General features: G+C 47.9%; 1 protein-coding gene across 3 annotated transcripts in view; it reads left to right on the forward strand.

Annotated features, from left to right (window-relative positions):
• The first annotated feature begins 3394 nt into the window (after positions 1 to 3394).
• MAGI3 (membrane associated guanylate kinase, WW and PDZ domain containing 3) overlaps positions 3395 to 23185 on the forward strand; it is a 414340-nt gene continuing 394549 nt past the window's right edge. The window contains exon 1 of one of the 3 annotated variants that reach the window (XM_073587058.1): positions 3395 to 4455. In XM_073587058.1, coding sequence (XP_073443159.1) covers positions 4152 to 4455 — 304 coding nt within the window. In that variant the 5' untranslated portion in view covers positions 3395 to 4151. The remainder of the gene's footprint in view (positions 4456 to 23185) is intronic. The other 2 variants (XM_073587056.1, XM_073587057.1) reach the window with 2 other exon arrangements.

A 23185-nucleotide genomic window follows, 5' to 3' on the forward strand; every position in this document is an offset into this window, starting at 1 on the left:
GCCTGCCCACTTCCTCCGTCTCATCCTGCCCACTTCCTCCGTCTCATCCTGCCCACCGCCTCGGTCTCAGCCTGCCCACCGTCTCTGTCCCATCCTGCCCACTATCTCAGCCTGCCCACTGTCTCCGTCCCATCCTGCCCACTATCTTAGCCTGCCCACTTCCTCCGTCTCATCCTGCCCACCGCCTCAGTCTCAGCCTGCCCACTATCTCCGTCCCATCCTGCCCACTATCTCAGCCTGCCCACTGTCTCCGTCCCATCCTGCCCACTATCTCAGCCTGCCCACTTCCTCCGTCTCATCCTGCCCACTTCCTCCGTCTCATCCTGTCCACCGCCTCGGTCTCAGCCTGCCCACCGTCTCCGTCCCATCCTGCCCACTATCTTAGCCTGCCCACTTCCTCCGTCTCATCCTAACCACTTCCTCCGTCTCATCCTGCCCACCGCCTCAGTCTCAGCCTGCCCACCGTTTCCGTCCCATCCTGCCCACTATCTCAGCCTGCCCACTTCCTCCGTCTCATCCTGCCCACCGCCTCGGTCTCAGCCTGCCCACTGTCTCCATCCCATCCTGCCCACTATCTCAGCCTGCCCACTTCCTCCGTCCCATCCTGCCCACTATCTCAGCCTGCCCACTGTCTCCGTTCCATCCTGCCCACTATCTCAGCCTGCCCACTTCCTCCGTCTCATCCTGCCCACCGCCTCAATCTGCCCACTGTCTCCGTCCCATCCTGCCCACTATCTCAGCCTGCTCACTTCCTCCGTCTCATCCTGCCCACCGCCTCAGTCTGCCCACTGTCTCCGTCCCATCCTGCCCACTATCTCAGCCTGCCCACTTCCTCTGTCTCATCCTGCCCACCGCCTCGGTCTCAGCCTGCCCACTGTCTCCGTCCCATCCTGCCCACTATCTCAGCCTGCCCACTTCCTCCGTCTCAGTCTGCCCACTGTCTCTGTCCCATCCTGCCCACTATCTCAGCCTGCCCACTGTCTCCGTCCCATCCTGCCCACTATCTTAGCCTGCCCACTTCCTCCGTCTCATCCTGCCCACCGCCTCAGTCTCAGCCTGCCCACTATCTCCGTCCCATCCTGACCACTATCTCAGCCTGCCCACTGTCTCCGTCCCATCCTGCCCACTATCTCAGCCTGCCCACTTCCTCCGTCTCATCCTGCCCACTTCCTCCGTCTCATCCTGTCCACCGCCTCGGTCTCAGCCTGCCCACCGTCTCCGTCCCATCCTGCCCACTAACTTAGCCTGCCCACTTCCTCCGTCTCATCCTGCCCACTTCCTCCGTCTCATCCTGCCCACCGCCTCAGTCTCAGCCTGCCCACCGTCTCCGTCCCATCCTGCCCACTATCTCAGCCTGCCCACTTCCTCCGTCTCATCCTGCCCACCGTCTCGGTCTCAGCCTGCCCACTGTCTCCATCCCATCCTGCCCACTATCTCAGCCTGCCCACTTCCTCCGTCCCATCCTGCCCACTATCTCAGCCTGCCCACTGTCTCCGTTCCATCCTGCCCACTATCTCAGCCTGCCCACTTCCTCCGTCTCATCCTGCCCACCGCCTCAATCTGCCCACTGTCTCCGTCCCATCCTGCCCACTATCTCAGCCTGCTCACTTCCTCCGTCTCATCCTGCCCACCGCCTCAGTCTGCCCACTGTCTCCGTCCCATCCTGCCCACTATCTCAGCCTGCCCACTTCCTCTGTCTCATCCTGCCCACCGCCTCGGTCTCAGCCTGCCCACTGTCTCCGTCCCATCCTGCCCACTATCTCAGCCTGCCCACTTCCTCCGTCTCAGTCTGCCTACTGTCTCCGTCCCATCCTGCCCACTATCTCATCCTGCCCACTTCCTCCGTCTCATCCTGCCCACCGCCTCGGTCTCAGCCTGCCCACTGTCTCCGTCCCATCCTGCCCACAGCCTCAGTCTCAGCCTGCCCACTGTCTCCGTCCCATCCTGCCCACCGCCTCAGTCTCAGCCTGCCCAGTGTCTCCGTCCCATCCTGCCCACTATCTCAGCCTGCCCACTTCCTCCGTCTCATCCTGCCCACCGCCTCGGTCTCAGCCTGCCCACTGTCTCCGTCCCATCCTGCCCACCGCCTCAGTCTCAGCCTGCCCACTGTCTCCGTCCCATCCTGCCCACCGCCTCAGTCTCAGCCTGCCCACTGTCTCCGTCCCATCCTGCCCACTATCTCAGCCTGCCCACTTCCTCCGTCTCATCCTGCCCACCGCCTCGGTCTCAGCCTGCCCACTGTCTCCGTCCCATCCTGCCCACTATCTCAGCCTGCCCACTGTCTCCGTCTCATCCTGCCCACTGTCTCCGTCCCATCCTGCCCACCGCCTCAGTCTCAGCCTGCCAACTGTCTCCGTCCCATCCTGCCCACTATCTCAGCCTGCCCACTTCCTCCGTCTCATCCTGCCCACTGTCTCCGTCCCATCCTGCCCACCGCCTCAGTCTCATCCTGCCCACTGTCTCCGTCCCATCCTGCCCACTATCTCAGCCTGCCCACTGTCTCCGTCCCATCTTTCCCACTATCTCAGCCTGCCCACTGTCTCCGTCTCAGCCTGTCCACCAAATTAATAAATGTAAACAGCGTATATTATTGCATAGACATTGTAAATACTGTATATTCACCGATTATACACTAATAAAAAATATATAAATTGGTATTCTTTAAAAACCTCTAATTCTAGAATTTAAATACACCCCAAAACATAAAAACTCAAAAAGTGATAATATTAAAAAAACAAGTATTGGTAAGGACGCTAATGGCCGCGTAGTTGATGGGAGACGTGTCACCGAGATGGCTGCTCTCTGTGATGTAACTGTCATGATCCAGGTTGGGGTTTGCTTTCTGCTTCCCGACCTGGTCAGGCGAGGGTTAACCTTCCCCAAGTGTTTGGCACCCAGCACATCCCTCAGGCTGGCAGCAGGGGGCGCCTGGCGCAGTCTCTTGCACGTCCAGCTGCCGTGTGCAGGCCAGTGCCGAGGTCGCCGCAATAAGCGCTCACACTGCGCCGAGGAAAGCGCCACCGCCGTCCGTAGCGTGGCCTCAGTGCACTGTGCACAGCGGCCACTCGCCGCGCCCCCTACAGGAGTACATCTGCTAGGCAACCGCAGGATCCCCAAGGAGGCGGAGCAGAGTGGCCAGCTGCACAACAGCGCTCAGCTACTGGTTCGCTTCTTGGAGGAGGGCGGTGTCAGACGGTAACCACGCCTCCTCCGGCGACGTTTACAACCCTCGAAAAACTTGAAGACGTTAACGTCACGCTGAAGAGGGCGTCTATCTGAAGTGGGCGTGCCATATGGTGGAATGTGGGCGTGGTCTCTGAAGCTTTGCACGGACGGTGTTTACAGAAAGGCGGGGCTACGGTGGAATATGGGCGTGGTGTAGCCCGCGCTGAGTTGCGCACCCTCTCTAGCTCGCAGTCCCTTGTTAGTCTCCGCCGAGGCAGCATCCGGACGTGGAGCGGTGGGATACAGCTGGACCAGCAGCGGAGGGTGACACCCGCTTATGTGAGAGAGGTTCCCGCTCCTCCCCCGCATTCAACAGGGACAGCTTCCATGTGCACGGACCCCAGTGACAGGCTGCTTCCTGGCACACCCCCTCTGCGCCCCGTCCCAGGCGAACTTCTCCTGCAGAACTTTCCAGCTTGTCAGCTGAGAGCCCCCCGCTAGCAGAGCTGTGCTGCGGAGGAGGACGGGCTGGGCCGGGGTCTCCCCCACCTGTGTCCCCCCCATCACAGGGAAAGTTCCTGGTGTGGTGGCCATTAATGGGTTAAGAGTCGGTGATCTGGTGGCTCGCTGCTGGGCATGTAAGGGTTAATGTGCTGTTTCCCCCCAGCCATTATATATATATAATTTCTCTCTTTTCCTGCATCCTTTCTCTTGTGCTGTCATCCAGCGGTTTCCCTGGGATAGTGCCCTGTGCACACTGTGCAGCGCTCCTGGCGGATGGGCGCAGCTGTGGTGCCAGTTGTGGCTGGGCTCGGGCACATGCTGATGCCAGCTGTTCAGTAGGCAGGTATCCCTTTGGCGTCTGTGCACATCAGATTTTCTTCGTTTCCCCGTCTCCATGTTGTAGTCTTTCTTGGGGCGCAGCTGGCACTGTTATCCCAACTGTTGAGTGGGGGGATTAGCGCCCGTCTCCCGCATGCGGCACCATGTCCAAAACGCTGAAGAAAAAGAAGCACTGGCTGAGCAAAGTGCAGGAGTGCGGGTTCTCGGGGCTGGGGGGAGACCCCACTGCCCTCCTGGAGGTCCGCGGGGGCGCTGAGCTCGGAGAGTTCCCCTACCTGGGCCGCCTCCGAGAGGATGCTGCGAGCTACATTGCGGGCAAGGTACCCGGCCAAGGGGATGTACTGCTGGAAGTGAACGGGACGCCCGTCAGCGGCCTTACACACCGTGACACCCTGGCAGTGATCAGACACTTCAGGGAACCCATCCGTCTGAAGACCGTCAAGCCTGGTAAGTGCCTTGTGCGGCTTCTTCTGGAGGCTGAGGTAGTGTGCGGGCACCGAGCCCAGGGCCGGCGTTCTGGGCGGCTTATGTTTCTGGCTGATACGAATGCTCACTGTTTTCCACTTTTCGGGTCAGTAACAATTATTTAACCACATTTATTCTTCCACGGAGACGTAGCTGTCAGCGATTCCATATTGGAAGCGACGTCTTCTAATTCTGTCTGCTCTGTCAAATGACCGGCACCTCCAAACAGAACAAGCCAAGTGTGATCAGGTACAAGCTGAGACGACCAAGTCTACACAGCGGAGAGAAAACGGCTGCACTCTGAAGCGCTATAGTGTGCAGACGTTGAAAGCGTGATGTCGGGACGGCGTTGCTGCCCTAGAAAGCGTGTGAAAAATGAATTAGCGCCAACTCGTGAGAGCCCACCAGCAGTGACAAGGCGCACCTTTATGTGTAACGTGTTTCTGTAGCAGTAATGCAGTTCCAATGTCATATCTTCAATGTGTGCGTATTATAGCGCTATATATGACAGCATTTCAGAGTGCAGCTGTTACTCCGTGAAATAGTCATAGATCTGTAGTCCCACCAGTGACTTTCCTGTGCGTGGGAGACTTACCCTGGTGATTTATTGAGGGGTGTAAACCTGTTCATTCCACAGTAGCGTCCGCTCTGAAGTTCATGATTAAATTGCTGATATTCCATAATGGAATCTATATATAAGTCACGATGGATAAAACTTACGGCTTGGGCTACGTGGCGACGTAGTTGTTTCATGACTTGCCACATCGCAACGCAAGGTAATGGGGTCTTGAGGTCATTGGAGGGTGCTGCAACAAGCAAGTCACACACAAATCCGATCGGGTGGGATTTATGGTGACTTGCCTGTTGTGGTGGCAGTACCTTCTGGGTTGCAATTTGACCCCATTCGCTTGTTTTGCGCTGTGATGTAGCAGCGACACCTAGCGGCTTTGGCCACGTGACAAACGTTGTGGACAGTGCCACCGTCTAGCCTCAGCTTGAAGGCCAAAGTCTCTTTGTAGTCTTCAGACATATATTTCTTTTCGAGCATCATCCATGAGTTAAACCTCTACAGGTCTCCAGAAAGGAGCACGTAAACCATTTCCCCACTACTCCTAGATTTCTATAATCTGGTGGCTGCCGTTTAGGGTGTCCCTATTACAGTCCTATTTGGTGGTTATTAATCTTTTTAACTCTTTATACCGCTCACAGGACGGAAGAACCTGTTTTGCCTGGTGGTTCATTTGTTGAACTTTTCAGTCCCTTAGTTTGGAACTACTGAAGTCAACATTGGATTATAGTAATTTCCTGTCATCAAACCATGAAACCTGGCATTCCAGGTCCTTGTACTATCGTTCTGGGTGACAACCACAAGTAATTCCTTCTAGTTGAGACTCTAAAGACGTATGCCTGATGCCAGCTTTTACCACCAACACTTAGTCTGGTAGTTCTGACATTATGAGCAGCAAAATGAAGATGCCCAGTATTATACAAAACCCTATAATCTTATGGGCAGGTAATTGTGGGGGATATAGTCATACAAAGATGAATTTAACCATAAATGAGACCTGACCATAATCGGAAGCAATGCTTCAATTTCCGGGGTCTCCTGGAAAGTTGTCCCATTTACTGATTCTAAAGGAAAAGCTTGGTAAATAACAATGTTCCTGTCTTATAATTTTCGTCATCGGGATATTTTTCAAACCCCGTTGAAATAAATGTTTGTCCTCCTTATCTCCTAAGCATCAGCTGCTAGACATTCAGGCCCAATCTGTAACCAGTGCCTGACACTTCTAGCTCTCCATGCTCGTGTGGAGATATCATCATGTGTGACGTTCTTCTTGGCATACTGATGTGTAGTAGGACAGCCTCCTCTCCACCAGAAGGAGAGTGAGAAGAAATGGCTCCCACTCCTCGGTATTGGAGGCTCCACATCGTGAGAAGTTCTGCACCTAAAATCCAGGGCAGAATTCAGGCAGTCTAATCAGATACGTAGATAAGGCTCCCAGTATAGTGTCACCTATAAAGGGGGTTTTGTAAATCCATGTCATATTTTTGGCGCTATATGACCTTTGCCCCTGACTGTCAGACGAGAGCTCTTCGCATTCCTGTGTTGGCCCCAGAACTCGTTGGTCGGGTTGTACTAGATCTGCCGGTGTGACGTATGTGTGTTGTTGTGAAATCTGGCAGTATCAGGGAGCATATGTACATATGTATAGCTGGCCATGTCTGCAGAATACCAGGGAAGATAACATTTAGTGTAGACAGTGATCTGTCCTGTAACGCCCTGATTTCTAGAGGGATGTCCGAGTGTGCGGAGGATTTCACACTAGGCCTTTATTACCTAGTAGTGTCCCACTTGTACACATTGCCTCAGAAGCTTCTCCCGACATCTTACTGTAGTGGAAGGACCTTGTCAGCTCCTGTATCAAGAAGCCTGATGGTTGTAATGACACTTTTTCTAGTTTCAAACTGCTGCTCACTACCCTTATTTTATGAATTAAAAACATTTGTTCCAAAATAAAATCCATCCACTGAAGTCCTCTTCTACTATCGGGTTTATCAGGTTTCTTTACCGAAACGCAATCTACCTCTCAATACGACCTCTAGTAAACCTTCAGGGAGAGAGGGTGGCGGGTAGAGCTCACCATCTCCATGGAATAAAGCTTCTTCAGGGAGAAAGGGTGGCGGGTAGAGCTCACCATGTCAGTGAAACAAAGCTTCTTAAGGGAGAAAGGGTGGCGGGTAGAGCTCACCATGTCAGTGAAACAAAGCTTCTTCAGGGAGAAAGGGTGGCGGGTAGAGCTCACCATGTCCGTGAAACAAAGCTTCTTCAGGGAGAAAGGGTGGCGGGTAGAGCTCGACATGTCCGTGAAACAAAGCTTCTTCAGGGAGAAAGGGTGGCGGGTAGAGCTCGACATGTCCGTGAAACAAAGCTTCTTCAGGGAGAAAGGGTGGCGGGTAGAGCTCGACATGTCCGTGAAACAAAGCTTCTTCAGGGAGAAAGGGTGGCGGGTAGAGCTCGACATGTCCGTGAAACAAAGCTTCTTCAGGGAGAAAGGGTGGCGGGTAGAGCTCGACATGTCCGTGAAACAAAGCTTCTTCAGGGAGAAAGGGTGGCGGGTAGAGCTCGACATGTCCGTGAAACAAAGCTGCTTCAGGGAGAAAGGGTGGCGGGTAGAGCTCGACATGTCCGTGAAACAAAGCTTCTTCAGGGAGAAAGGGTGGCGGGTAGAGCTCGACATGTCCGTGAAACAAAGCTTCTTCAGGGAGAAAGGGTGGCGGGTAGAGCTCACCATGTCCGTGAAACAAAGCTTCTTCAGGGAGAAAGGGTGGCGGGTAGAGCTCGACATGTCCGTGAAACAAAGCTTCTTCAGGGAGAAAGGGTGGCGGGTAGAGCTCGACATGTCCGTGAAACAGAGCTTCTTCAGGGAGAAAGGGTGGCGGGTAGAGCTCGACATGTCCGTGAAACAGAGCTTCTTCAGGGAGAAAGGGTGGCGGGTAGAGCTCGACATGTCCGTGAAACAGAGCTTCTTCAGGGAGAAAGGGTGGCGGGTAGAGCTCGACATGTCCGTGAAACAGAGCTTCTTCAGGGAGAAAGGGTGGCGGGTAGAGCTCGACATGTCCGTGAAACAGAGCTTCTTCAGGGAGAAAGGGTGGCGGGTAGAGCTCGACATGTCCGTGAAACAGAGCTTCTTCAGGGAGAAAGGGTGGCGGGTAGAGCTCGACATGTCCGTGAAACAGAGCTTCTTCAGGGAGAAAGGGTGGCGGGTAGAGCTCGACATGTCCGTGAAACAGAGCTTCTTCAGGGAGAAAGGGTGGCGGGTAGAGCTCGACATGTCCGTGGAGCAGAGCTTCTTCAGGGAGAAAGGGTGGCGGGTAGAGCTCGACATGTCCGTGAAACAGAGCTTCTTCAGGGAGAAAGGGTGGCGGGTAGAGCTCGACATGTCCGTGGAGCAGAGCTTCTTCAGGGAGAAAGGGTGGCGGGTAGAGCTCGACATGTCCGTGGAGCAGAGCTTCTTCAGGGAGAAAGGGTGGCGGGTAGAGCTCGACATGTCCGTGGAGCAGAGCTTCTTCAGGGAGAAAGGGTGGCGGGTAGAGCTCGACATGTCCGTGGAGCAGAGCTTCTTCAGGGAGAAAGGGTGGCGGGTAGAGCTCGACATGTCCGTGGAGCAGAGCTTCTTCAGGGAGAAAGGGTGGCGGGTAGAGCTCGACATGTCCGTGGAGCAGAGCTTCTTCAGGGAGAAAGGGTGGCGGGTAGAGCTCGACATGTCCGTGGAGCAGAGCTTCTTCAGGGAGAAAGGGTGGCGGGTAGAGCTCGACATGTCCGTGGAGCAGAGCTTCTTCAGGGAGAAAGGGTGGCGGGTAGAGCTCGACATGTCCGTGGAGCAGAGCTTCTTCAGGGAGAAAGGGTGGCGGGTAGAGCTCGACATGTCCGTGGAGCAGAGCTTCTTCAGGGAGAAAGGGTGGCGGGTAGAGCTCGACATGTCCGTGGAGCAGAGCTTCTTCAGGGAGAAAGGGTGGCGGGTAGAGCTCGACATGTCCGTGGAGCAGAGCTTCTTCAGGGAGAAAGGGTGGCGGGTAGAGCTCGACATGTCCGTGGAGCAGAGCTTCTTCAGGGAGAAAGGGTGGCGGGTAGAGCTCGACATGTCCGTGGAGCAGAGCTTCTTCAGGGAGAAAGGGTGGCGGGTAGAGCTCGACGTGTCCGTGGAGCAGAGCTTCTTCAGGGAGAAAGGGTGGCGGGTAGAGCTCGACGTGTCCGTGGAGCAGAGCTTCTTCAGGGAGAAAGGGTGGCGGGTAGAGCTCGACGTGTCCGTGGAGCAGAGCTTCTTCAGGGAGAAAGGGTGGCGGGTAGAGCTCGACGTGTCCGTGGAGCAGAGCTTCTTCAGGGAGAAAGGGTGGCGGGTAGAGCTCGACGTGTCCGTGGAGCAGAGCTTCTTCAGGGAGAAAGGGTGGCGGGTAGAGCTCGACGTGTCCGTGGAGCAGAGCTTCTTCAGGGAGAAAGGGTGGCGGGTAGAGCTCGACTTGTCCGTGGAGCAGAGCTTCTTCAGGGAGAAAGGGTGGCGGGTAGAGCTCGACATGTCCGTGGAGCAGAGCTTCTTCAGGTGGTGACACCCATCGCAACCTGGTTGCTGCACTGTAAGAATGGACTGGCTGACAGGTTACTGTACTCTATAAGGCGGTGTGCCAATGAAGCTTTTTTGGTGAGTTTTTGACAAAACCTATTTTCACTCTATCAGCCTCTTACAGCTCCAGCAAGTGGATGGCAATTATAGAAATCTCCTGCCCACTGCGCTTTGTTTTTACTCGGCGTAAACTGTCCTCCGGCGCGGTATTGCATTAGATGCGGAAATTCCGCAGGTATAAAAAAATATGAGTTTCCGCTGCGCAAGTGCATGTAAGCTGCACATTACTGTATTAATTTATGTTTTGTTAAAGCCAAGTGCCAGGAAGTATCCAAAACATTTAGTTTAAAACATGACACATCAAGTGAACCAAAGACTATACCTTCCAAACCCCTCATATACAAGCGTGCTCAGGTCCACCGAGCATGCATGTGATTTGTATGGGGAAAAGGATATAAGTTGCTGTGAGACCTTTTTGGAGGCGGCTTTTATATCATGGGACAGAAGGATTGGGCATTGTAATTTAACATGCCCTATCCTTCCTCCTCTGTCGGGAGGCAGCTGTACCCGTGATACCGCAGTATCTTTGATTCTTGTTCTGTGTAAAAAAAAAATGTTTAGCGCACGGAGTACACACTGACCAGTGTAGATGAATGGGCTAGTTCACGTGTGTGTTTTTCTGCGATTTTAATAGGCTGGGAAGCTTTACCATTTTTTTTTTTTTTTTGAATTTTTTTTTTTTTTTTAATACACGAAAATATCACTGATGAAACTATGATGGAAAAACTGAAGTGCTGATGAGACTCGGATCCTAAACACGGATGAAAATTGGTCTGGACTTTTGCGTGTAAGAAAAATGACATCTGAATGAGGCCTGAGATAGTTGGCAGGTTCAGCCAATATTAATGGAATGTAAATGAGAACCTGTAGCATTGATAAATTAAATTTAAGTATTATTAAATCATCTTAAATATATTATTAAAGAGGTGATAAATGCATATCACGGGAACATCCATCTAAAGGCTAGATAATTGAGGCTGGAGGCTGACTGTAAAACAAGTGGACTTAAAAGGAATAGTATGTATAAAGGATGGAAAGACTTTATTTCTTTTTTTTTTTTTTTTTCACTTAAAGGGAAGTTGTCATAAGGTTTGTGCTACTTCATCTGAGAGCAGCATAATGTAGGGAAAGAGACCCTAATTCCAGCAATGTATTTTTGTGACACAGAGTTCTTGGCTGTAGCATGCCCTACCCACAGCACAGCCTTCTATGTATGTTGTCTATTGACAGTGAGCTGCTTATCACAGGAGGGGGCGTGGTCGGACAAGTGAGACCTAGTCCAGCAGTGATAATGTCCAGGTGATAAAATCTTCATTGTAAGTAAGCAACAACTCACGGCCTGATTAAGTGACGCATCGCTCAAATCTGTGTTTTAAGCCCTACATCAGATTACATAGCAAAAACCTGCTGAAAAATTCCCTTTAACTTCTGAGTCAATTTTTAGTTTCCTAGTTTTCTAGGATAAATGGGTAACAAGCAATATAGTAACAACCACACCTAAATGTTTCTGGAGAACTTATCAAAATTTTTGCGCAGGACACCAAGAAAGCTGAGCACTGGCACAATCCCTTGGTTTGCTGCACCCTTACCCTGACACAACTTGTCTTCTGCTGGCAGGTTTCTCCTGCACTAATCTCTGACCTTTACACAGGAACCTTGTCTTCACTCCCCTTCTCCTGACAAATGGTTGTCCTTTCTTCCTAGGGATGCTTGGGCCCTGTGCCCAGTACATTGTTTATTTTAGCGGGAATAGTTGGGGGTCAGGTATTCTGACCCTTTGCCTGATTTGTGATGTAGCCATGACATCCTGAGGGTAGACGTTCCAGCAGCCCCATGTAATTGCCTTTTTTCTATGCTTTGGATCAGCCATTTCTTCAGTCGGTCATTGTCACATGTTGATCCCATGATGGAGCTCCTGAACACTGTTCTAATGTGAAAGGTTATATACCCCGCCAGCACAACGTCATGCCAGGTCTGGGGTATGACGGACACCACTAAAGCTACCTTCTCACTTATTCCCGATATTAGGGGAGGTTTTGAATGTGCACTAGTTTACTAAATTACGATAGGTTACTTGCTGTTTTCATTGCATTTTTTTAGTTTTTTTTTATTGTGTTTTTGTCTCTTCGGTTTATCATGTTTTCTTTACCTTTTTTGGCAATTGGTTTTCATAGTGCTTTGTTATGTTCAAGTTACGTGTAGGTTTTACTTGTGTTTTAGCTCGGAAAATGCCAACAAAAACTCATGTTTTTTTTTTTTTTTTTGGTATGTGTACATGTTCAGTATTTTGCAGCCCCAAAATCTACAAATCTGTGCGAAAAACTGATGTATTGGCAGGAAAAACTAATTTTTTTTTCCCCATGCATTTTTTTAATGCATTTAACCCCCATTCTTTAGAATGAGTAAAACCCTGCAGAAAGAATTGACATGCCGCGGATTTAATTCTACTTCAAATATGCAGGGGAAAAATAAGCTACATGAGGCTAGTTTCACACTAGCGTTTATTCCACGAAGCGCACGGCACCGCTAAGCCCCGCCCCCTGCCGGCTCCCTGCCTGCCCCATCCGGTCATCGCCGCCTACTATCGCACATGGACGCTTGCGATCTGCACACTCTATCTTTAGCATAGGGTGCGCAGATCGTGCGCTGGCCGTGCGCTAGTAGGATTTTGGCGTGCGCTGCGCACTTTTGAAGGTGCGCCGAAATGCAACATGCTGCGTTCGGCGCGCACAGGCGCACCTTCAAAAGTGCGCAGCGCACGCCAAAATCCTAGCGCACGGCCAGCGCATGATCTGCGCACGCTATGCTAAAGATAGGGTGAGCAGATCGCAAGCGTCCATGTGCGATAGTAGGCGGCGATGACCGGATAGGGCGGGCAGGGAGCCGGCAGGTGGCGGGGCTTAGCGGCGCCGTGCGCTGCGTCGAATAAACGCTAGTGTGAGATTTCAGGAATCCCCTACCCAGCAGATAAAAAAACCTCATGAAATACTCATGGTGTGAACTTGGTGTAACGGATCTCGCGGACCATGGAACGTCACATCTTGCCGTTTGCTTGTTCCAGTCCTCCCCGTACATATACATGGCTACGTGAGCCCTGCTGTCTCTGGAAAGCAGATGCAGCTGGGCTACATTTTTGTCACTGAGATAATACAGGATGGTGAATTCCCACAGGTTTTGGGTTTCTGAAGCTGCAGGACCTGAGGAGTTTCTTGACCATGGTATATATGCCGCGCTTGGGACTCTTTTGAGTTCTGTTTCTTTTCGGTTTGGATGACTGATTTACTGGTTATACCCATTTCTTGGGTCAGAATACCACCTCGTGATATCCAGCTCCTGATGTCTGCAGTGCGTCTGAAACACAACGCCGGCAATTCTGAATGAAGTAGCAGATAGCGGCAGCAGTGTACTGTGTAGTGTTCAGTGCAGGCGGCTGGATAGGAAATCAATCGCATGGGAGAAGATGAATTAAAGCAAAATCAAAGCGAAACTTTGTTTCCAGATGGTAAAGATGCCAACCATAATCCTTCCACACCCATATGTATCTACTTGTGTGCAGCAACTGCTTGCAAAGGTTACAAGGTTAAATAAATCTGTCTCAAAGTTTTTGCTAATCCATCTGAGAGCAGCATGATGTAGGGGCAGAGGCCCTGATTACAATGATGTGTCACTTACTGGGCTTCTTTCTTCAGTTTTGATAAAATCACAGTATTATCAGTTGGAGATCTACCAGTTCTCTGAATGCTGAGCTCTGTATAACCCCACCCACACCACTGATTGGCAGCTTTCTGTGTACTTCATAGACAGCGTCCAATCTCTGGTGGGGGTGTGGCTGGACTACATGACAGCAGGTTCACTAGTCCTATAGTGATAATCTGCTGATAATACATTGATTTTATCAAAACTACAGCTAACAGCTCAGTAAGTGACATATTACTGTAATCGAGATGTCTGTCTCTACATTATGCTGCTCTCAGATTAGGCAGCAGAAACCTGGTGACAGATTCTGTTTAAAAAGTAGCCATCATTTTATTTTTCATAAATCAGTAGTATAAGTGGAGATGAGCGATATTACAGAAGGTCTTATCAGAAAATTTTATTTCTTTTACCTCCCGGATTGTTTTTTTTTTTTTTTTTCTTTTAATTCACAGGTAGAATCTGTCTTCAGTGAGTGCAGGTTCTCACATTGCTGAGGCATATGAGATGAGTTGTTGCTCATAGAAGTTTATGGAGGGTGGAGGGGGAAGGTAGAGGCAGACTTGGCCAAGCTCCCCTGAAATTGGTTACTTTACTACTACACACAGACAGACACACGTGTGCATGTATGCAAGGCCCAAGCCGCTATCTGGCTATTCCTATCTTCCCTCCCAGAATTTTTTTTTAAATCAAAGCCCAAAGCGCAAGTGTGAATCAGGCCTGAAATGTTTTCATACTGTATATAATAATATCTTGGTTAACGGAGTAAAATGGGTCATGTTCAGCTTGTGACATCTGGAGGTGTAGCTCTTGCACGGACACTTCTGTCCTTAAATAGAGGGTGTCCGCTGTATATAGTGCTGTATTGTGTACGTTCCCCATGGCAATCGTCATATTGAGAAATGACTAGCTCTCTGGTTAGTGTTCATTGTGTAAGTGAAACAATGACCAGAGATTCTATGTCAAGTTTTCTCCATGTAACTTTGGACAGATGATGGACTCTGTCTTAAAGGCAACCTGTCATGTCCCAAATTGTAGATATGGGGTTAATCTGCAGGTTAATAACATTCAAAAGTTGTGCGGCCGCCACACTGAAAGCCCGGCTACCAGGATGAAATGAACTTTATTCCCCTGACAGCCGCCAGCTTTCAGTCATAGAGGCGCCGTTGGCTATAGTCACCGCTCGGTACAAATTGAGTGAAGGCTGTAACCACACCCCGGCTCTGACTGACAGTCTGCTCTGCACTGGTACACTGCAATGTGGCCTGTCAGACAGTGCCGCTCACTATGGTAACTGAAGGCAGCTGCACCTCTATGACTGAAAGCCGGGGGCTGCCGGGAGAAATAACGTTAATTTCCTCCTGGTATCTGGGCTTTCACTGCAGCCAGCGCAACTTCAACTGGATATGCATCCTGACACCACGCTGGTTTTTGGTGCAGAAAAAAACTACAAAAAACGCAATGTGTGAATATACACTGACTGCGATCAGTTTTCATGTAGTCGACCTTTGGTCATTTTAACAGTCAGCCAGTGTGAATGCACCCTAACTGGACCACAGGGAATCCTTCCTTTGACTCCACCAGGCACTGTGAAGACATATGTCCACCTTTGTCAGAAGCCCATTACCCGGACAACAAAGCGGTTTGTTTGAACAGACTTTCTTAGAGGCTCCAATTAACTCATGGAAAGAGTATTACATGACCTTATTACACGACCCTGATTGTCATCTCCCCACCAGCAGTCTACAAACAGTTAGGTCTATTGTGCTGATGTCTGCAACAAAAAGACAATAAATTCCTTCCTATAGTGTCATCAATGCTTTAGTGATAGATTTGTTTATCTTTTATTTTGTCTTTTTTGTTCTATACCTTTTTGAAGTTTAAAGACTGACCTAAATCTTTATTGCTACCCATTCACAAAGGATCCAGGGTCTTAGGTAGAAGTTGGTTCTTCTCATACAGGAGTCCTGTAAATAGCTGTTTAGTCTTTTTTAATTTTAGACTAGCAAAGGAATTAAATAAAATCTAATGAACATCATGTGTTTTATCAATCTTCCAACTTGGGACAGATAAGAAAAGATAATACACTCCTGATATTGCTATAAGCTCCCTGTGAGGGAAGGTACCGTATATTGAAATGTTTTTATTCCCTGTGATTAGTAATGTTTTGCCCATGACAGTGTATTGTACTAGTTTAAAGCATGGCCTAAACAGTAAAATATCTAATATGTGATTGAATCATACCAAATGTGTAATGTATCAATCCCTTATGAGGATCTGAAACATTCTGTGCAATGAGCTACTGTGGAAAGTCTTGTGGTTATCTAATCCCACTAATTTCTGAATGAAAAGGAGGCATTAGGATAGTTCTTGTTCATTATTTTCTGTATTAGTACATTTATGATTGACTTGATCTTTCATTTAAAGAGGACCTTTCACCAGTATTAGCATGGTAAGCTGACCCCCATCATGGAATAGTGGCTACAGAGCAGAATAAAACCTAGTATTTATTTTTTAATTTCTCCTCTCCGTTGTAGAGATATTAGGGAATAAATTTTGGCCAATAATTTAGGATAAATCCAAGAGGGTTTTTCTTTTCTTGGGTCGTGTACTTCTTCCCCTGTATGATGTTGATCAATTATGAGCAGGTGGCATCTTGTAGGGGTGAAAAGAACACGCCCCCATCTCCTGTGAGCTGTAATCATAGACAGCCCTGCTCTTAGCACTGATCTGTGCACTTATTGTGTATTATGGAGCAGAGCAAAGTGTGATTTCATACCTCTTGTAGCTTTATTTCAAGGCAGGTATGTGTGGGGGAGGTAGCACAGCCATTATCTCAGGGCAGTCAATGTGGCTGGAGGGGGGAGAACAGAACTGAGTGTGATTATATGCACTTCGGCATCTCTCCTCTCAGTAAAGCTGCCTGCACCCCTCCCCCTACATTATCTGCTGAGTGATGAAACCTGAAGATGTTTAGCAAATTTGCTGTACAGTAGGTGCAGAAAGGATACAGGAGAAAGCATGTTCTTCGTCTGGGGGCGTATTTTTTTTAATTTCCTTTGCATTACACCTGCTTATAATTGGTAAACGTCATTCGGGGGGGGATAAGTGTATGCCCAGTGAAGAATCTCTGGAAAAGTCTTCTTGGACTTGGCGTGTAAAGTTGGGTTAAAGTTAATGATATCTCCTCAACAGAGATGAGAAAGGCTTTATTCATCTCTGCAGCCACTATTCCATAATATGGCCAATAACCCTGGTGACAAGTCCATCATGTCACCTGACTGTACTGAGCCACTATGCTAGCAGTATGCATGGGAATTCTGTATTCTGGTAGTGTTTTATGTAACCTACGCTTCAGTGTTTGAAAAAGTACGTTCAAGGGGAATCTGTCCCCAGGTTTTTGCTGCCCCATCTGACAGCTGCATGTTGTAGGGCAAAGATCCTGATTCCAGTGATTTATCACTTACTGGGCTACAGTTTTAATAAAATCACCATTTTATCTGCTGTAATAATAATAATTTTTATTTATATAGCGCCAACATATTCCGCAGCACTTTACAATTAAGCGGGGAAATGTACAGACAGTAAATTCAATACAAGTGTGCTGTGAATTTATACTAGTTCTCAGAATGCTGAGCTCTGTGTAACCCCGCCTACACCACTGGCTGCTTTTTGCCTATGCACAGTGCACGCAGTAAGCTGCCAATCAGAGGCAGCGGGTTTATACACAGCTCATAAGTATAAAGGACTACACAACAGCAGGTTCAGTAGTAGTGATGAGTTCAAGTGCTTAAGTATGCACCAAGTATCGCGGGTGCTCGGGTGACATGTTTAATTCCCTGCACCCGCATGCTTCGCAGATGTTAGACCGCCACAAAAGACGCAGGGATTGCCCATGGTTGTCAGGCAATCCCCGGGTGTCTAACAGCTGGGACACATGTAGCCATGGGGACCCGAAGATGTCACTCGAGCACCCGCAATACTTGGTGCAAACTCGAGTAACAAGCACTTGTGCCACTCATCACTATTAACTAGTCCTCTATTGAGAATCTCCTAATAAAGCTTCAATTTTATCAAAACTACCCGTTATTTCACACATTGCTAGAATCAGGGTCTCAGACTCTACATTATGCTGCTCTCAGATTACATGGCAGACTCTCTTTAATCCTGCGGTGTTGCATAGATGAATGAAGCAAGTGTGATCCGGCAGGACATCTCTTCCCCATATTAGTCCTGCCCATGTCTTACTAGCTTCCTAGGGCGTAATTGGCAGCCTTATAATGGTGCTACCATAAGAGACTGTATGCAGGTTGTCCATTAAGTCATGAGGGAAGAGAAGAAGCGCCACCGCCCGGACTAGTCCTGCCTCACTAGTATATGCAGTGCTGCAGGATTAATCTTTGTTAAAGCACTGCAGCGTTTATGAATGATACAATGTCAGAATCCAGAAATCCCTGTGCTTGCTGCTATATTAGCGGTTGGGGACCTGACAGGTTCCCTTAAAAAATAACGAGCGCTGTTTTATATGGCAGATGTCATTGTGCTGCATTGACCATTTCAGCTCTTTCCAGCGACCTCTTTTGGCGATTTCCTAGCGTTCGTTCTCGCCAGCGTCGGGGACGATCAGCAGGGAGCCCTGTGCTCATCGCTCCCTCCCCGCCTTCCCGTATGTGCAGTCAAAACAAATTCTAATAATGCATCAGCCTCATAAACCTGCTTGTCACATTGCATTCCTGGTGTGCGGATCTGTGCGCACTGTCAACAGAACCCATAATCTTCCCATTGCAGGCTTTTTTTTTTCTTTTCTTTTTTAAATGTGTTTTATCCTGTATTGAAGTTTTATTAGCCCCACATATTTTTTTTTTTTGTTTCACTTAATACACAGGCTCACTAGACAAGAAAATCTATAAGATATCAGTGAAGGGTTAAAGCAGTGGGAATGCTGCGCTCCAAGAGCCACTAGCAGACATTGTACTGTTCATTTGTCCTTTTCCAAAGAATGATGAAAGTGGTGGATAGCATTTACAATGGGTTTTTTTTTCCGTTTACATGCATGATGTATCACTGCAAGATGAGTGACGGGTATAAAAAAAATATATAGATCGCATCACCAATTAAAGTAAATCTGCTACTTTTTTGCTCTGTTAGCTGATAGCAGCATATTGTAGGGACAGAGACCCTGATTAGTTATGTGTTACTTACTGGGTTGCATGCTATCATTTTGATAAAATCAGTTTGATCTACTAGTTCTCTGCTGAGTTCTGTATAACCCACACCACTGATTGGTAGCTTTCTGCCTATGCTCAATGTACACTAAAAGCTGCCAATCACTGGTGAGGGTGTGGCTACACACAGCAGGAGGGCGATGTGGCAGAGACATCTAGTCCTCTAGTAGTAATCTCCTGCTGAGAAAACACTGATTTTACTGAAACGACAAGCAGCCCAGTAAGTGACACATCATTGAAATCTGGGTCTCCACCCCAACATCATAATACTCTCATATTACATAATAAAAACCTGCTGACAGATTCCTTTTATTAGTCATCAGTGTTGGTAGATTCACCCTCAAATGCATATCACAACCTTTTTGACTACAGACCAGCTTTGGGAAAATCTTTAACCGATATGTGATCGTCACATCAGCTCACTAAAAGAACTACTAAATCTAGAAATGAATGTTTAAATCCACAAGAAATAAATGTTTGTGCAACTTGCAGTTTTTGGCGCTTTTACCCCAGTCCTGGCCAGCTTCACCAACTTTTTCAAAAGTATATGGAGCTCAGTTGTGATGGTATGGGTACCATGGTGGATCAGTGATTAGCACTGCAGCTTTACAGCACTGGGGCCCTGGATTCAAATCCCACCAAGGACAACATCTGCAAGGCGTTTGTATGTTCTCCTCATGTTTGCGTGGGTTTCCTCCAGATTCTCAGATTTCCTCCCACACTACAAACACACACTGATAGGGAATTTAAATTGTGAGCTCCAATGGGGACAATGATGGCAATATCCGTAAAGTGCTCTGGAATATGATGGCGCTATTTAAGTAAACCATAATAAATGTGTGGTGCCATAATTTTTGCCAAAAAAGTGGTGTAAATTACAATCCTGGATGTGTGCCGGTTTTATGACTGCTGTATATTTGTGGCGATTGCGCATGACAGCTGAGAGACACCTACACACGTAGACCCATTCAAATAAGTCTGTGCACGTCAGTGTGTTTCCACAGATCGTGTGTCCCTTGCAGTAGCGTAGCTACCCGGGGGGCAGCGGTGGCCCCGCGCTCTGAGGGGGCCCACCCGGATTTACGCTACTGTAAACTGTATATGCGGCAGGGCAGGGAGAATCGATCCTCTCTCTGCCACTATGTTCTCTTCTCGGCCACAGGACCTGTGATGAGGTCACAGGAGGGGAGGAGTCGAGGTCCCATGATCAGGGGCCTCACTGACTGTATGCACTATGCAGGACTCTGCTGTGCTAGTGTGCTGGTTGTCATGGTGCGCTGGATTAGGAGAAGTTTATGTGTGGGGTAAGGAGGGTTTTACAGGGTGCATGTAGCAGAGCCGCGTGTGTACGAGGTGTGCGGAGCGGAGCCGCATGTGTACGAGGTGTGCGGAGCGGAACTGCGTGTGTACGAGGTGGGCGGAGCAGAGCCGTGTGTGTACGAGGTGGGCGGAGTGGAGCCACGTGTGTACAAAGTGGGCGGAGCCGCGTGTGTGCGAGAGGTGTACGGAGCGGAGCCGTATGTGTATGAGGTGTGCGGAGCTATGCCTTTACAAGGTGTATGGTGGGGAGCATTCATACCTCCCAACCGTCTCGATTTATAGAGATGTGTGAAGTATAGTGTGGCACTGCTGCAGGGTGCACAAGTAAGTTACCCAAACCAAGAAGTGATAATGAAAATAACTTGGCACTCAACTTCTAGTATTCATGAGATTGGAGAAGAATTTTATTTAGGCAGTCTGCAAAAACGTTTTGGCCAACAACCTGGCCTTCGTCAGTCCGACTGCTTAAGATAATTAGGTAAGGCGGTAGTGTAGTAAAAGATGTGTCTTCCTTTTGTGAGGACTGTGATGGTGAGCCATCCAGCTCACTATTAAGGTGAGGTTCTATGTAATAGTCTCATATAAAGAGATATCCAATTCACTGTTTAGGCAAAAAAATCTTTACTTATAATGGAGTTATCTGTATGATATGCCTATGGAAAGCCAAAATCCTGTTATATGCAAGAGTGTAGAAAGTAGTACAGCTGGCTTGTTATAGCGATGAGCACTTTCTTTTACATGGGTCTGTCAGTACAGCAGGTCCTATTTAGGCGCTGGTGTGTAGGGATCCAGACGTGGTTTCCACCACTAGTCGCATTGAATACTAGAAGTTGAGTGCCAAGTTATTTTCATTATCGATTTTGAGAGAGTCTGCCCCGGTCGCTTACTTTTCCCGCGGACACAGGAGTACATGGCAGAGCCCCGAGGAGCACTTTAAAATTCGCACGTGACGTTCCACCGGAAGTGACGTGCTGGAACCTGACCGGAAATGAGGTACGTTCGGGAGGAGATTGTGACGGAACCATGGAGGCACTTCAAGGATTGCTTCAGATCCATCACCGTGTCCTCCGACAGCGCAGACAGCGGGGATCGCCTTGGACTCGGGGATGTCGGCCATGTGAGCGGATCATGATATGTCCTGCATTGGGAGGCTCAGGTTGGCACTACAATGGGAGCCGGGCTGCTATAGTATCTTTATAGAATCTTTCTTTCTCTCTCTTTTTCTCTCTCTCTCTCTGTTCTTTCTTTCTCTCTCTCTGTTCTTTCTTTCTCTCTGTTCTTTCTTTCTCTCTGTTCTTTCTTTCTCTCTGTTCTTTCTTTCTCTCTGTTCTTTCTTTCTCTCTGTTCTTTCTTTCTCTCTGTTCTTTCTTTCTCTCTGTTCTTTCTTTCTCTCTGTTCTTTCTTTCTCTCTGTTCTTTTTTTCTTTCCCCTCTTCCTTTCTCTCTCTCTCTAATCTTTCTTTCTTTCTCTCTAATCTTTCTCTCTAATCTTTCTCTCTAATCTTTCTCTCTAATCTTTCTCTCTAATCTTTCTCTCTCTTTCTCTCTCTCTGTTCTTTCTTTCTCTCTCTCTGTTCTTTCTTTCTCTCTCTCTGTTCTTTCTCTCTCTCTGTTCTTTCTTTCTCTCTGTTCTTTCTTTCTCTCTGTTCTTTCTTTCTCTCTGTTCTTTCTTTCTCTCTGTTCTTTCTTTCTCTCTGTTCTTTCTTTCTCTCTGTTCTTTTTTTCTTTCCCCTCTTTCTTTCTCTCTCTCTCTAATCTTTCTATCTTTCTCTCTAATCTTTCTCTAATCTTTCTCTCTAATCTTTCTCTCTGTTCTTTCTCTCTCTCTGTTCTTTCTCTCTCTCTGTTCTTTCTCTCTCTCTGTTCTTTCTCTCTCTCTGTTCTTTCTTTCTCTCTGTTCTTTCTTTCTCTCTCTGTTCTTTCTTTCTCTCTCTGTTCTTTCTTTCTCTCTCTGTTCTTTCTTTCTCTCTCTGTTCTTTCTTTCTCTCTCTGTTCTTTCTTTCTCTCTCTGTTCTTTCTTTCTCTCTCTGTTCTTTCTTTCTCTCTCTGTTCTTTCTTTCTCTCTGTTCTTTCTTTCTCTCTCTGTTCTTTCATTCTCTCTCTCTCTGTTCTTTCATTCTCTCTCTCTCTGTTCTTTCATTCTCTCTCTCTCTGTTCTTTCATTCTCTCTCTCTCTGTTCTTTCATTCTCTCTCTCTCTGTTCTTTCATTCTCTCTCTCTCTGTTCTTTCATTCTCTCTCTCTCTGTTCTTTCATTCTCTCTCTCTCTGTTCTTTCATTCTCTCTCTCTGTTCTTTCTTTCCTCTCTCTCTCTCTGTTCTTTCTTTCCTCTCTCTCTCTGTTCTTTCTTTCCTCTCTCTCTCTGTTCTTTCTTTCCTCTCTCTGTTCTTTCTTTCCTCTCTCTGTTCTTTCTTTCCTCTCTTTCTCTCTGTTCTTTCTTTCTCTCTGTTCTTTTTTTCTTTCCCCTCTTCCTTTCTCTCTCTCTCTAATCTTTCTTTCTTTCTCTCTAATCTTTCTCTCTAATCTTTCTCTCTAATCTTTCTCTCTAATCTTTCTCTCTAATCTTTCTCTCTAATCTTTCTCTCTAATCTTTCTCTCTAATCTTTCTCTCTAATCTTTCTCTCTCTTTCTCTCTCTCTGTTCTTTCTTTCTTTCTCTCTCTCTGTTCTTTCTTTCTCTCTCTCTGTTCTTTCTTTCTCTCTGTTCTTTCTTTCTCTCTGTTCTTTCTTTCTCTCTGTTCTTTCTTTCTCTCTGTTCTTTCTTTCTTTCCCCTCTTTCTTTCTCTCTCTAATCTTTCTATCTTTCTCTCTAATCTTTCTCTAATCTTTCTCTCTAATCTTTCTCTCTGTTCTTTCTCTCTCTCTGTTCTTTCTCTCTCTCTGTTCTTTCTCTCTCTCTGTTCTTTCTCTCTCTCTGTTCTTTCTTTCTCTCTGTTCTTTCTTTCTCTCTCTGTTCTTTCTTTCTCTCTCTGTTCTTTCTTTCTCTCTCTGTTCTTTCTTTCTCTCTCTGTTCTTTCTTTCTCTCTCTGTTCTTTCTTTCTCTCTCTGTTCTTTCTTTCTCTCTGTTCTTTCTTTCTCTCTCTGTTCTTTCTTTCTCTGTTCTTTCTTTCTCTCTCTGTTCTTTCTTTCTCTCTCTGTTCTTTCTTTCTCTCTCTGTTCTTTCTTTCTCTCTGTTCTTTCTTTCTCTCTCTCTGTTCTTTCATTCTCTCTCTCTCTGTTCTTTCATTCTCTCTCTCTCTCTCTGTTCTTTCATTCTCTCTCTCTCTGTTCTTTCATTCTCTCTCTCTCTGTTCT

This window comes from Dendrobates tinctorius, unplaced genomic scaffold, assembly GCF_039654945.1.
Source record: "Dendrobates tinctorius isolate UK_male_01 unplaced genomic scaffold, ASM3965494v1 ptg000098l, whole genome shotgun sequence".
NCBI classification, from domain to species: domain Eukaryota; kingdom Metazoa; phylum Chordata; class Amphibia; order Anura; family Dendrobatidae; genus Dendrobates; species Dendrobates tinctorius.